This window comes from Numida meleagris, chromosome 2 (assembly GCF_002078875.1).
Source record: "Numida meleagris isolate 19003 breed g44 Domestic line chromosome 2, NumMel1.0, whole genome shotgun sequence".
Taxonomy (NCBI): domain Eukaryota; kingdom Metazoa; phylum Chordata; class Aves; order Galliformes; family Numididae; genus Numida; species Numida meleagris.
Window position 1 is genome coordinate 102,143,261 of NC_034410.1, and position 16,051 is coordinate 102,159,311.

Consider the following 16,051-nt stretch of genomic DNA (forward strand, 5'->3'; position numbering starts at 1 on the left):
CCAAAGTGTCACTGAGGGTTTGTTTGACCAGGGCAGCACTCACACAGGCAAATGCTAGACTCATTAAGCTGGGAAAGATGGAAAGAAAGAGAGAGAGGGCATCTTCAAAGTTTGCCCGTCCATCCTTCAGAAAACTATCTCCTTGACTGTAGTTGCGGCAGAGTGCCTTAGCCCATAGAGGTTCTTGCTTCAATCCTTTTCAAGAGGAGTGAAAATTTGGTGCAAAGCTGAATACAATCTCAATCCCAGAGTTACCCAGCTGCATTCTTGCATAGCTGGGGGCAGCCCTGAACCAACCATCCCCCCATTTCCGCCCCTGCGCTGCAATACCACCCGCTGTGGCTGTGGGAAGGAAAGGTCATCTTGCTGCTGCCCCCAGCCTGCCGGCAGCCCTGTGCCAAGCAGTAGCGGAGGTGCCTGAGGGGATGAGACCTCCCTGGCTCCCCTGTTTGGTGAGGCAGTCCTGGGGGGCCCCTGCTCCATGAACACCAAGGGAATGGTTCCTAGCCAGGGCTTGGCTTGGGTTTCGATGGATGGATTTCACATTGAAAAAAAAGATTTGTTAATGAATAAATGCTTAAAAGAGAGATGTCAGTTTTGGTGGAGTTTTTCATGTGATCTTTTTGAAATGTAAGATTTCAGAAAAGTAAAAGAAAATTCATTTGAATAAGTTCTTTTAATTTCACATCCATGGCTCCATGAAAGATATGTCTAGTGTAATCCACACTTACATTTTTCTTAGCACATTTTGGCATTAATACATGGAAGGATTTCCACTCATATATATATATAACTTCTTTTTACATGTGTATTCTGTTTGTCAGTTTCCAATAGCGCTTACAGAGTGCAGAGATATCTTCCGAAAGTGTTTTTTTTTTTCAGACAATCTTGCTAACAACCAAGAGCTTGCTCCTGCCTCTGTGCTGTATGGAAACATTCTTCCTTGGATGACTGGGGACACAGAATGCGCTTGTCTTCTACTATCAATATTATCTCCTCACCTCTTAATTTCCTTGTTCTGGGCACACTGGTTATTTGTGTTTGATCAATGCATTCTTCAGAATACAGCCGCAAAACAGTGGGGAAGTTCATGCATCTCAATCTCGGGCAAGTTAAGAATGCTTTTACTCCTGCATTCAGCTATTGATACATCCTTGGACATTTTCATCTGTGTCTGAGTAATACATTTCAAAGGAAAGTTGTATGAAGAAGATGGATGAGGAGCAGCTGAGGTCCCTTGGTTTCTTCAGCCCAGAGCAGAGGAGGCTGCAGGGGAAGCCTCATGGAGGCTTATGGCCTCCTCACAGGTAGAGCAGAGCAGTGCTCTGGTCTCTGGTAATAGCAACAGGGCCCAAGAGAACAGCATGGAGCTGTGTTGGGGGGCATCAGACTGGGGGTTAGGGAGAGGTTCTTCACCAGAGGGCAGAGGGCATGGCCGTGAGCTGCTGGTGTTCTAGGAGTGTCTGGACAATGCTCTCAGATATATATTCTGATTTTTGGGTGGTCCCAAAAATCTAGTGGGACTTTATGTTCTTTATGGGTCCCTTCCAACTCGGGATATTCTGTGATCCTGCGAAAGATGCCCGCATAAGACAACAACGTTGACCAAAGATCTGCTATGCTCCCTTGAGAAGGGAAGAGTTTGATGCGGTCTCCTTCACCGCTGGGCTCGGGCTTTGCCAGACCTTCCAGGGCTGCAGTCATGAATGCTTGGTTGGCTGCACTGTGGTGTGTTATGAAGATGTGAACACTGAGCTATGTGTCTGGGCTGCCCCATCTGCTTTTTTTTTTCATTTTAAAATTTAATAAAACCCCATGTGGCTATAGTTGAAAAAGAATCCATTAGTGTTCCCAAAATGATTCATATCTAAAGCAAAATGTGTATTAACCTCCCATCCCCCATCTCTAGTGAACAATGATATATTTTTCCATTAAATCAATGAAAATCATTAAGTGACTTATTACATCACCAACCCAAAGCATGCAGTTTTACTTGTTTTTTTTTTTTTTTTTAATGACTAGCAACTGAAGTTTACTTATCAGTGGTTTTACATGCATCAGAAAAGAAAGGGTGGAACACGTGAACGAGGAATCTAAACAGATTCTTTCATATTTTTATATATATTTTTAACAGAGGTAGGTGTTTCTGCCTGGAGACCATATGTTCCATTATTTTTTTAACAACCTGTATGTATATATATAAAAATTATAAATGCTGTGGGCTGCTAGAGTGTGGGCTCCTCTGGAGTTCTGGTGAGGTGATCAAGATATGAAGAACTGTCGAGATGAAAAATAATTTTCCTGCAGGCACATGCTGCACTATTTTGATCCCGTCTGAGCATCATCAATCCCACAAAATCTTGACATCCTGCAGAAGCCTGAGCAACGGGATGTGCTTCTGGGGAGCAGCCGCAGAGTGGAGTCGTCATCAAAGGGTTCAGAAGAATCAATCTGGGTGGTGATGGCAGCCCAAAGAATGGCACCAGAGCTTCTTAGCAGCAGACAGGATCAATCCCTCAGCTCCGGAAATCTGATGGCCCCATGCAGGGGGGGGGTTCCCTGTGTCTGCTGCCCTAGCAGGGTGCAAGGCATACAGCAGTGAGGGTTTGATTTCATCCCGTCTAGACAGTGATTAGTTGGCTAAAGAAACAATGAGCCTAGAACAAAATGGCAGTCTCAGCTGCTGAAAAAATGAAGCAGCCACCTTTGAAGTCATTCCCAAGCCTGCCTGGGAAGCAGCATCATCAGGTCTGTCTTTTACCCCCCTGGGAGCTGCGTGTCATCACCTCTGCAGAGTGCCTAAGCCCTAACGCGGGCTCCTGGGCCCGTGTGTGCCACGTTGCAATGTGCAGGGCTGCTGCCAAAACATGAGAACAGCTGGTTTATACATTTTACACTGTGCAGAAATGTTATTAAACTGCACCATACAGATAAGTACTAGAAAAATTGCTAGGTTATTTTTTTTCACATAAAATTAGCCAATTTGCTGGTGTATGTAATTGTAGAGAATGCAAAGCATCCCATTCAAGTGATTAACCTCTTAGTTAATAAAAGCAACAATCGCATGTGTATAAATAATATAATAAAAGGAACATTCATATCAAAGTAATATTGCTTATACTATCCTGTTTCTCTCCTTAATTAGTAAATAATTCATCAAATTCTGCAATGAATTGTGCTCCTATCCACATTTCTTCATCCAATTATCATGAAATAGGAAAGCAGAAGTCTTCCTTTTTTGAAAAGAATGTGATAATGAAATTGTTCAATAGCTCTTCTCAGCCTTCTGCTAGGCTAAATTAGTACTTCCTTGGGCAGACTGTTTTCTTTTGTTCATTTCTCCCTTTTTTGTTGTTAATCGAAGATTTCTCCTATGTCAAATGTCATTCTACACTGGCACACTTTAAGAGAGCATGTTTATCACAGTTTGTTTTCAGCAGACACAGAAAGAAATTAATTCTACACTACAGATGATTGACAGTGCTTGCTTGCCTAAGAGTTCCTTCATGCTCTGGATTGTATCACATGCACAAAATCAAAAGAATGTTAAAACATACAAGACACAAATGAAGATGCAAAATCAAGCACTCATAACACCTCAAATCCAGAATTCAGAGTTTCCTAACATAAGTATCATGTTTAAATAAGATTCTTCATTAGCTGATCAAATTCTGTTTCTTCTACGAGATCTTTGCTGGACTCAGTACCTGAAGTAATGAACAGCTACCCAGTGTTGTCTTTTAGCTATTTGGTGTTTGGACGCATGTTTCACATACCTCAGAACACTCAAATCCTGCTCAGAAGATGGAATTCTTCATCTCCTCATGGATGCTTTTGTGGTACTCCTCATTACAGCACTGGATGGCCTCGCTTCTTAAGGAACTTATTTTCACAGCACTGAAATAAAATAAAGAAATGCTGTTGAATGTGTTTCATGAATGGTGAACAAGGGCACACAGAAATGAAGATCCAAACTATTCAAGAATTTTGAATACTGAATTTGAGGCATGAAGAGTCAGATTTTTCTGAACAAACAACATGTCTGTATACACACGTACATATACCTCTGCTTTATATAGCGAGTGTATGTGTGATGTACATATGTTTTATACATCACTAGTTATATTCAAAGCTCTGCTCTTGTTCGGATCATTAACAGCTCTGATTGCTATCATATTCCTGATGGGATAGGAAAACAAGGATAGCCATTGCTGAGCCAAACTGTAGTCGTCTTGCTGGGACTCCACCATGAACAAGAGAGGAAAGATCTGAGAGCTTGTGTCAAGTCTTTACCCAGCCCCAACCCATCTGTTCCAGGAATCTGTAAACTTCAAGAAAATTCTGCTTGGTCTTTGGCTGGGCCATGCCCAGTAGGAACCAGATCTTGAGACCTGAAGCTCCTGAAATCCTCATACGCTTGACACATCAGCACTTTTTGAAGGGCTTACATGGTACATCACCTCTGATTGAAAAGGCTGCTCCCTGCCAAATAGCAGCTTGCTCTTCTGAAGCATTAGGCCTTAGAAAGTATCAAAGATAAAGCTACCAAAATTTTAAGTTTGGGAAGAATAATACCTTTACAGGTTTTCTAATGTAGTTTAGAAAATAGCTTGTAAATTCTGACAGAGACTTTTAAAACCAGTCAGCTTGGGTAGACACCTGGTATTGAGAAGTGCAGCAAAAATGGTTGGGTATGGCAAGTTAATAAGCAGCCACATTTTTATTTTTAATGGAACTATATAACACATGCGGCCACCAGCTTTGCTTATTATAAGGTCATTATGGAAACTATACTTAGGGAGCTATATTATTATTTTCTTTATTTCTCCATGTGGGGAGGTAAATTTCACTGTGGAAATAAAACAATGAAAAAGTGTTAGCTAATGGGTTTTGTTGTCGTTGCTTTTTTACCTCTTTGTGTAAGCACTCTAATAATACTTAATGCATTGTAAGTAATACTTAGAGCAATATAAAACAGAGTCCTTCAGAATCTATTTTAATTCACCTAGCAGTGATATACTCAATAGTGAATATTGATATGCAAGTGTGTTTTTGAAGATTCTGAGTCCATTCTCCTGCATGATTTGAACTCAGAAGGCCACACAAGAACTAGAAGAGACAGACTGTCCTCTTCACTCTCTCTGGAGTGTCATCATTACTTTTCCTGGTTTTAAAAAGATATCTCTTAATGTCACAATAGCAAAGAAAATCTGAAAAATATGATCCCCAAGTGTCAGTGATGTCCACCTGAAAAAACAGCTATGTACTGTGTACTTACTCAATCACTTCAAAGGTTGATGTACCAGATACCAAAGGTTTGGGTTCTTTCTTTAAAAAAAAAAAAAAAAATATATATATATATAAATATAAATATATATATATAAAATATATATATATATATTTTTTTTTTGCTCCTTAAAGCAAAGATCTCATCTTACATAGGAGATCTACTTCAAGGGTGGATGTCGCACTGAGTGTGATGGTTGAACTAGATGACCTTAGTGGCCTTTCCAACATTAATGATCCTATGATTCTATGATTTAATAGATCTTTAATTGACTACTCTTTTGGATAAGCTTTTAAACATAGCAGAGGGGCACCAAAATGAGGAATTTAAAAGAGCCAGAAGTTCATGGCTGACCACATGGCCCCAGAACAGACACTGTGAGGAGGGCACAGGTACACCTTGAAAAACTCAGAGATGTGGTCAGTATCAAGGATGCCTGGTGGACAGAGGAGAATCAGGCACTGTTTTCCTCTATAACTGTGAAGCTGGGAAGCTTTGTTTTGAAGGTATCAGCTGTTAATCCAGTGTTTTTGCAAAGGTTGTGAATAGCTTTTCCAATATGGAAAACTGGGTCTCTAATTATTCTTCACAATTCTGCTGACAAAAGCTGTGGTAGATGGTACAGGGTGTTATCCTGATTTTTGTCTTTTTTATCTTTTTTTTTTTTTTCCTGTAGGTTTCATGTAATGGTTTTACCCAGAGAAGCTGTGGGTGCCCCATCCCTGGAAGTGTTCGAGGCAAGGTTGGGTGGGGTTCTGGGTTGCCTGATCTGGTGGGTGGCAGCCCTGCCCATCGCAGGAGATTGGAACTGGATGGGCTTTGATGTCCCTTCCAACTCAACCCATTCTGTGATTCTATGGTTGTTTTCGTTACAAAGCAATGCTCAGGCTACTGAGACAAAGGCAACTCTGTTTTCATGGTCCTGTTTGTTTCTTGTCAGCAGAATTAGACTGCTGGAGTAAAGTTGGAGTCTTCTGAGCCATCATCTCTTTGACAAAATTATTCATCTGTTTCCCCATGTGAAGTGGCACCAGTAAAATAAAAGCACAAGTAAAATGGCAGCTTTTAAAATACAAAATGACTTAGCGAAGACATCCTGCGCAGTGTTACTATGTAAGGACAGCATATTAAAGATTATTTTTTAATGAGCATATGACTCCTCCCCACAAATAGTTGGATCTGAAGCTGATAAATCAAAGTATTGCTCACCAGACAAGGAAAAGCTGTAGTCAAAGGAATTTAAGAATGTGTTAATTAGTCAAAAGAGAGAGGCCATACAGTCTTGTAAACATCATGGGAAAAAACTATTAAAACCACTGAACAGATATTAATTGAAAATGCTGTTTAAGAGCTACAGAGTTCACACAAAGTGCATCTCACTTGATATTAAAGTCCGTGTATATGTAAATTCCATATCTGGCAGATTAGCTTGCACTCTGTTTCGATGCCTGGCTGTGAGAAATTGAAGAACTTCCCCACATATTGGCTGAATATCTACCAGTGAATCTGTTATCTACTTCATGAGCGTGAATTGTAAAATAACAGGTGAAGAGCTGCCAGCATGCAGAGGCAGCTGAGAGGGGCTTCGTTAAGCACTGAAAGGAACTCTTCTGACCCAGATTTCCTCTCCTTTGTTTGCTTTAGGAAAATGTCTGTGCCAAGACACTGAGGTCTTGTGTGTGTTTGGCTCCTTTCTGGAGCTATCTTTGTGCACTCCTGGATTTCTGTCCCGTGCACTTTGATGGGGCACACACTGGTGGTGGGAGTCCCCAGCAGAGATGAGCATTAGAAGTACATGCAGAGAAATTTGGTAATCTTTCTGAAGCATAAACTCACCGAGATTGTTTCCCTATAGTCCCTCCTTGCCTTACAGTAACTTGTTAGTATGTTTGAACCCAAAGGCTTGGATCCACCAAACAAGTGATACTACAGCCACTAGTGTGGAGCCAGGGGCAGAGAGACAGCCCCCAGTGAGCAACCCATACCTTAGCAGTCTTGAAAGGCTCCTTGGAAGATCTGCTCTCTCCCTCTTTTGTTCTTGACTGCAGGAAGCCAGGTTGGATTGGTGGCCTGAGGCCAATTGTATGAGCTTCAACAAGACCAAGTGTGAGGTTCTGCACTTTGGTCACAACAACTCCATGCATTGCTACAGACCTGGGGCAAAGCTGCACTGGGGAAAAGGATGTGGGGGTGTTAGCTGACAGCCAGTTGAACATGATCCAGCGGTGTGCCCAGGTGGCCAAGAAGACCAACAGCATCCTGGCTTGTATCAGAAAGTAGTGTAGTCAGCAGACCCAGGGAGGTGATTGTCCCTCTGAACTCAGCTCTCTCAGCTCAGGAATGACAAAATATTTGCTTCCCTATCCATTTTTATAATGGTTCAAATTCACACATTTTTTGGAATCCTACTCTTACTCCCAAGGCTGAGGGACCTACTCCCCACTGTGCCCACCTGGACACACCTCTACCACTCAAGGTTTGTTGGTGGCTGAAAACACTCAAACAGCCTCAGGTTTGGTGAGCGTATGTGTTTCTAGAAGCATTTAGGGAGCACCTTTCTTATCAGACTGCACCAAGTGGGTGAAGAAGAGGGGGATATCACAGCTTTCCACTCTGGCAATTTCAATGTTATATTGCAATTCCTTTGTTTTCCCCAGTGCTGAGATACACATACTGGTCTCTGGGCAAATCAAATGGCTGAATGACATTTGAAATCTGAGTTTTGCTGCTAGTGCAGTGTCAAATTCCCTCATCTTTTCTGTCTGGTCAGTGCGTACAGATCATGAAGTGTCTCATGAAGCAGGAGAATAATAGAGGCTGCATCTCAGATGTGCTCCTCACAGTTTTTGGCCTGGACTGGAGTCAGTATAATCTCTGGTGTACATTACAGCAATCCCAAACCAGCTCAGACTACTGCTGCTCAAATGCCAGGTTCCTGTGGAGTCGTGACTAGTCAAAGTCCAACTGGATTAATTCCATGCACAGATATACCCAGGAAAAGGGTAAGCAGGTAAGCGGGTGAGTAGGGATGCACTCCATAATGATGGTGCTGCAAGTTCATCCACAGCGTAGGGGGAAGGCAATAGTGTTTCTAGTTCAGAACCAACCTGAGATAGGCTCTCCATCTTGTGGTGCATTTTGTACTGTTCACAGCTTCAGTGCAAGCTCTGCATGGTTTAGAGGAAGTTCATGTCTAAGCTGGACAGGAGGTTACAGCAGCGGTGCTTTGCAGCTCAACATCGCTCCTTTTCAGCAACCTTAAGCTGGGTCTTGCTCTTCACAGGGAGCTGATGACAGTATTTTCTAAAACCAAAAACATTTTTGTGTAACAAATCATCTTCTGCAAAGCTGCACTTCTGGGGACATCTCCTCTTCAATCTGCTTCAAACATCAGCCCTTTTCTCTCCACCAGACATACTGCAGGTGCAAGCATATAGCCAAATATTTGATGCATTTTTTCAAGTTTCCGGAGTCCAGAACAGGGACTGCTTGAGCAGCTGAATCCAGGGAGTGTTGAGAGCACAACTTAGCTGTCCTGGAACAGACTCAAACCTCTGGAGATGTACTACCCTGGGTTAGCTCAGATCCAGAGCTGCTTTGGCAATCACCATCCTCCTTACTCCATTTATCCATCAGAAAATAGAAGGTGCTACAGTTCAGTACAGTCATAAACACGTCATTACCAATGGAAAATTGTAAAATGGCTTTTATACTCAGCCAAGTTTAGACAAATGGAAAGGTCAGCAATGCAGGCACTGATTTTACATATGTGCATTAATTACGACAGAGTAGATTTTTGCTATTCATTTCACCTGTTAAATATGTATGAATTTGAATGAGAAGAAAAGATAGACAAAAAAGGGAAGCCAGGGCAAACTATGAATGGGACTGGCCCTCCTTTTCTGGACCTCACACTGCTAATGATTCAAAACTAGCCAATTGCAGGGAACGGGAGAAGTAAAGAGAAACATATCCTATGTCAGACACAGCTTTTGCTATAAAGCATTCAAAGGAGAGCAAGTCCAGATCTAGAACTGCTTACTGGGCTCAACTCTTCGAAGATTGACTGGTATTTTTCCTAAGAAAGGTCTGTAGGACGAGGCAACCACATATATTAGCTTCTTAGCTGGACAACCATGCTCCTAAAACAAACTCAGAGTTTTAAAGAGTTAAACAAATTTGTTATTAAGCATCATGACTTTTTTTCCACACTTACTGTGGATACCTGGCTTAATGCTAGAAATTAGGAGAAAAGGAATTCTGAACCATGCCACAGGACATTCAGAATGTGATTTTGGATTCTTGTTTGGACTTAATACTTTTGGATGTGGCAGATTCTAAGAAACAGAAAAAAAAATAAGTTGTGGCTAAAAGATTTGAATGTAATTTTCATTATTAAAGCTTGCACGCTGTTCTTCTCCCAACTATACTGTAATTGTGTACTTATCTGACAATGTAGTGCCCAGAAACCCTAGGCTATCGGGCTTCCACTGTAAGACATACAGCACAAATGCTATCAAAAACTGTCCACTCTCTTCCCAGGACAAGAAAGAGGAATGATGTGAGGATTAGACGAGAGGACATGGCTTCCTGAAAGAACACAAAGTAGAAACCCTGTGCAGTGTGATCATACACACTGACAACGTGATACTGGATCCTTCCAGCTATACCAACCTACTTCAACTTTCTAGTCTTGAGTTCTTGAAGTCCCCATTGCATCTATTTAGTTAAAATCCTTTCATCACAGGAACCTTGTCCAAGCAGGGAGAGCTTTCTGCTATGCTATCGCTCCTCAAAACTCTAGGACAAACAGTACTGATTGAAAGAAAACGTTTGTCATTTGTAAAGATAGCATAAAAACTTACATCCTCAGATGATTGAGACAAAGGGAGGTCTCCATAGTTCTTCAAATATATTTCACATATAATACACAAAAACCATGTTGCATAGAGCAAGCCATGTAACCAGGAAGATATCAGAAGGTTTAGTGTAATTGATTAGACTGTACTTTCTTAACTTCTCGTCCAGGTTATGTGTGGAGACAGTAATACAGATGTTCTTCCCTCCTCCGTACATCCAATTTCTAGTGTTTTAGTGTGGATTACTCAATCATATGGCATTACTAACTGCTTAGGTAATATTTTCATAGGAAGACTCAACTATTTGCTCTATAGTAGGCACTGTTATTGACATCTGGGGAACACGGAAGAAAAACAGTGATGAGCTAGGGGCTGTCAAGCAGTTAAATAGTTCAACTGGCCCTCTTCATAAAGCTTCTTTTTCAAGAAGTCCTACAAAAATTCCAGATAAAACATCAAACCAACAGTGGATAACAAATCTATTTGTACAAGTGCAGTCCAGATTAAATTAACTTGAGCTTTCTCTAATCCATTTGTCTACTTTGCCATGCATGGGAGTGGGCATTTACCCCAAGAAAGGTAAAGAGGGATGTTAACAGTTTCTTTATGTTCTATTTGCATGTTATAGCTTTAACTCCTTGCAGAACCCAACGAGAGCTGTGCTGATAAGATTAACAGGGGATGCTTAGTCAGCGAACTAGAGCTTAGAGTTTCCTGATGGTGTAATTCCTGCAGCCAAAGACTAATACCGACTGTATTTACATAGGTAATAACAGGGTGCCTCTGCCTTGTTCTCTATGGGCTCCAACTATTTATACATTCAGCATCTTGCTAATACCGTTTCAGTTACAGTATCTAGTATGCTTGTAAGAGACAGGCTGAATCCTGACCAGATACCTCCTCCTTCCTTATTTATACAAGCAGGTGTGGGGGAAATGCAGGAGAAATAATTAGGAGTTTCTTGGTGTAGGAGTAACTAATTACTAGTTTGATGCATAGTTATTAACCACAGAAGAACCTAGTGATGAGCTGCAGAAGTGTGATTTAATAACAAGAAAGGATTTGAACATTGTGTGCCTCCCTTACCTGCTGCTAACACACTGATGCGAGTCAGAAGCAGGTAGCAGCTATTTGATGCCTGTGCATCTTTATACAGTGTTCACATTCCATTGCAACTTGTCACATTTGATACAGCATAATGCAATGTGACTAATTTAATCAAATGTGAAGTGCACTACAGCAACATGTCAAGTCAGAAAATTTGGGAATAAAAAAAAAGGTGGGGAGGAAAAAATGTGCTTTGCCAATTCATGGCTGGATAATTTTTCTCAGCTGGAGGGCTTCATTTTCTGAGCTTGGGCTTTTCTGTTCTGACCTTCCAGCCAAGGGCATGTGTCAAGAGGCTTGTATTTCCCAAAGGCAGTGACACAGTCTATTAGGTCATATGAGCTGGATCACCTAGCATTTGCCCACCTCAATTCTGGGCCACCATTCCTTGCTCACCCCCACTTTCCCCAGTGGTAATTCATGATACGATGCCCCTGCCTTTGACAGACTGGGGAGGGAAAGAAGCATTTTATTGCTGAACACGTACATAGCAAAAGCCAGAAAATGAGCAAGCTTGCTGTGGTCTGGTGCAAGTTATTTACTAAGTCTGAATTCAGTTAGCTAATTCTGAAACACAACAAGGAGAAAACACAATATTTACCAGTGCAGCTACATTTCAAACCCAGGGTTTAACATTGTTTTGCTTTAAGATGTTGATCGTAATCATAAAAATCAAAACAGCCAGTGTTTGGCTACAAGTTCATCAAGCTTTCAGTGCTTTTAGCAAGCATACCCGCTCACATATGTTTTGGATGATATCTTAGTCTGTGGGTCCTCACACAAACAGGTTGCCATTCACAAATGCTAGCAATTTTCATACACGTGACATTTTAAAAAAAATCAGCCTGATTTATTTATTGCTTTCAGAACTACCTTTTCCCTTCATACCTAGGACATAGAAGACAATGCAAAAATCCTTCACCTCCTCTTCATGTTAGATCCTTTCTTTTTTCTTCTAGTTACATGTCATGGCCCTCAGAGGGTTGTAAAACACAGCAGAGGAATTCACTAAGTGCTAGAAGAAGCTTAAGAAACATTCAAACACTAGTGAAAATCTACTGCCCAGTTGGACTTAAGAGAGGCTGTACAAGGCTCACATACTCCAGCAAAAAAGACAAAAATCCAGGAAACAGTGCTATTAGAAAGGAAGTAACTACTCTAGTAGTAGCTACAGTAGACACACAGAATGATAAAAACTGAAGAAAAACCTTAAAAAACAACACAATAAAGCATGTTTAGGTATTACAAGGAAATAAAAATTATTTACTTTATTTTTCTTATTCCTGCTCTAAGCATAGCTCAACACAGTGAGAAATTCACCCTTCCTTCTCCTTTGCTTCTTTGAGGACCAAAAAAGCTTTTTCACGCTGTATTCCTTTAAGACACAATTATCACACACAGCTTTTGTGGGCTCTCCTCATCTCATTAGACCTGGAAAAGCTGTAAGGCTGTGCTAATTACAAATGATCAGATGCTGTGCTAGCTCCTCCTCCAGTGGTCCTTTTCCTTCTTCTAGCCCCTGTCTCCTTTGTCTCCCTAAGTCAGTGAGGTTATCTTTTTTTTCTATCTAAGAATAAGTAAAGAAGGTTCTTTCCCAAAGAGTTAAGGCTAGAAAGCAAGGTAAGTTACTGCTATACTTGGAAAGGGCTGCTGGTGTTGACTTACAATTATGGCTTCCTTTATCATGCCAGATATGGAATAAATCTGGCTTTTGTAGCTCTTGAAGTCTGTTTCCTGCTGCCTTGTAAGAGTTCCTGGCTAGTTCTGTGTTTTCAGTGTAATTTCACTGTTAGCTTTAGGTGGAACACACCAAAATGGCTCATCAGAACAACTTAGGGCATTCCCATGTCCCTGTGGAGGAGACTGATGCAGCAGGAAACCAAGGCCAGCAGGATGCTAGACTACAGCAAACTAGATTTCGGAGAAGAAAATGCAAGGAGCTACATTCAGCACGGCCAGGGGGAGAAGAAACTAGGGTTTTGCAAGGTAATCAGCAAGAAGGGGATGCTCATACGGAGTAGGGGGAAGGATGAATTTAATGCGACTTTAGCTGAATATAGGTACTACTGAAATAATTCCTTGTGTGTCCTTCCCGTGGACGCATATATAATTAAAGTGAATTAAGACTCCCCAAGGGTACAAGATTGTCAGGTGTTATGCCTGTGGCTGTCCCATCCCTCTGTTATTAAGCACTACTGTTTTCTGATGCGCACAAAATGCTCGTATTACTTGATCTGACTTTTTCTGTTGTTTAAGCAAGAAAAGCAATTTTCCATGTTGTAAACAGACAAATATGTCTTTAGATTATTCATCACAGACACATTCTTTCCTATGAGATATGTATGATCTTGAAGTCTAAGTTAAAGCATTTCAAATAACATTGGTGTTGGCTTCCTGTGCTCTGAGTGGAGTTGTTCACCAGCCTCAGATGTGGAAATACTATCGGTATAGTGGAAGGATAACATGTTCTCTCACTACATCCAAGCTAAGTTTAACGGTCGTGATTCCCTGGGTTTAGATCTGGGCCCTGTTTCCTGGAGCATGGATTTCTCTGCGTCTCCTAGGAAAAAAGAGAGTTGTTTTCACAACAGTAGAGGCTGCTGAAATGGAGTACACTACAATTTCTAGTTCCTTAAAATTTGACTTTCTGAACTTGGACAAATCGTATTATTCTCAAAGGCTTGGCCTGGAAAAAGTATGAGTGACTTAAAGTATTTAGTGATTGAGAGTTGTAGGGGACATCCAGATACAAGCTCTTCTTTGATTTTTTTTTTTTTGGATGTTTAGTGTTGTCTATTGCTGTTTCTCCATAGTTTACAGATTTATGAGTCGTCCCCCAGCTATCAGCGTGCGCTCCACTGGTGAAGAGGCTCTGGGGCTGTCTAGCATTCCTGTGCCGAGAAACAGTGGAAAGACTGTGAAAACACTGGCTAGGTCTGCCAGCCATTGGGTACGGCTGGAACCTGTACCGTGTTGGGTCAAAGACTGTACTGGGCTGGCCTGCTCAGCAGATCATGGTCCTAGAAGACATCTGCTAAAAGCCAATCTCCAAGCTGAGGAAGATAGCTTGAGATCAGTATTAAGAGAGGAATTTTTCTCAAGGGATGAAGACTATGATGACTTGGGGACAGTCAGCTCCCAGGAAGATGTTGTCAGCAGTGATGCTCCCAGAAGCTTGGCAGAAGAGTTTTCACTAGTTCCCTTAAATATGCGAAGGAAATATTCTGCTCAGAATTTTGACCTGCTAGTAGAAAGACGTTTTAAAAGGGTCTGAGCTTCAGCACGTCTGTTTAGAATTTAAGATACAATTTTTTTTTGGAGATACAAATGCCAATCTTCATGTACACAGTTTATAGAAATACAGGCTGAAGTCTGCATTGAAACCGTGAAGGTTCAAATGGGGTGAAGCCCAGCACATTTCTCTTAGACTGACAGGCAGCAAAGAAAGATAAAACTGGCACGAAAATAAATCCTTCATATGAGTTGCCTTCTTTGGGAGTTTAGAATCCTGTAATAATCATAAGGTGTTAAAAATGGAAATATGACTGAGTCTAAGCTAATATAATGACTATTTCTTTTGCAATTGTAAGGGATATACCAAGAAATATCGTTGTATTTTGTCTCTTTCTCAGCAGTAGAGTCTCTTTTTAATAACTTCTTGAAGGATATTTGAAATTCAAAGCCCTCATATATGCCACTATTTCCTTTCACTAAGTACTTTAATTTACTCTATAGAGGCCTAGAGGGTTTACTGTTTGTTGTTTTGTGTTTTTCTTGATCTAAAAATTAGAATTCACTGCATATATTTGGTTATTCATATATACATAAACAGCTGTGTAAGGTAATGTGAGATAGCTAGGATACATCCTGTGATAAACAAGGGGGGAAATGCCAAACCATTCTCTAGTTGGGGTTAACTGATCATGTGAAATCAACAATTTTTTTAATTTATTTTGTTCTGAAGATATTATTGGTTTTTTTTCCTCTTCTGTTTGTGGAAGAGCATGTAGTTGAAAGCAACTCAAGTTTTAGGTTTCTCTGTTTCTTATTTAGTCAGTAGGTGGACTTCACAGATAAGGTTAGGCCAGGCTGTGAACCTGCAGTGTGTGATTACTTCCTGAAAACCTGACCAGTAAGCCTTCATGTTAACTTCAAAATGCATCCCATTGGCAGAGTTTTGTTACGTCTCCAGGGTAGTACTCTTTACAAGGAATAGACTTGATATAGTAGAAAAACTATAATAAATAATAATTTTTTTTGTGCTGCTTTTTTTTTCCTCTACTTCATGAACTGGAGAATTGTTCCTTTTTTTTTTTGGTGTGGTAGTTGTAGCTTTTGTTATACTGATCCACCTAATGATGTCACATACTTACAGTGTTGTGCTTCTTGCATGGTTAAACTTCTGCAACGAGGTGTGCCTCGTCTGCTTTGGATAATAAGGGCAGGAATGCAGTGGTGGTGGCTGTCTGTCCTGTTGGTCACACAGAACCAGGCAGGCTGCCTTACTCTTCCAGGTGCTGTGCTGTTGTAAAGAATCAGTCTGTGTTATGAAGGCATTGCAGATGCTTGTCTTAATCCAATGTAATAACTAAACCAAAATGCTTAACTTCTAGAGAAGGTTTGTTGACTTCTCTTAACCTGCCCATGAGTTTAAAATAAGCATATCTTTAAACTTATTTGCTGAGTCAGTGTCCTCACTACAGAACAGAGACTCTAGATATGTGAGGGATTTTATGAGAAGTCTGAAGTTTTACTGGAGTGCATCAAGCAGCTTCTGCTATAAATTAAGCATATGCCC

At 40.9% G+C, this 16,051-nt stretch overlaps 1 protein-coding gene across 2 annotated transcripts; it reads left to right on the top strand.

Annotated features, from left to right (window-relative positions):
• On the top strand, positions 12,670–15,517 carry LOC110394926. Of its 2 annotated transcripts, none has more exons than XM_021388999.1 (3): positions 12,670–12,873; positions 13,053–13,239; positions 14,067–15,517. In XM_021388999.1, exons 2-3 carry the CDS (start codon positions 13,068–13,070, stop codon positions 14,525–14,527), a joined length of 633 nt encoding a protein of 210 aa, XP_021244674.1. In that variant the 5' UTR covers positions 12,670–12,873; positions 13,053–13,067; the 3' UTR covers positions 14,528–15,517. The 2 variants fall into 2 exon arrangements, with proteins under 2 accessions (XP_021244674.1, XP_021244673.1); XM_021388998.1 differs by having other exon boundaries at positions 12,674–12,873; positions 13,047–13,239; positions 14,067–15,515.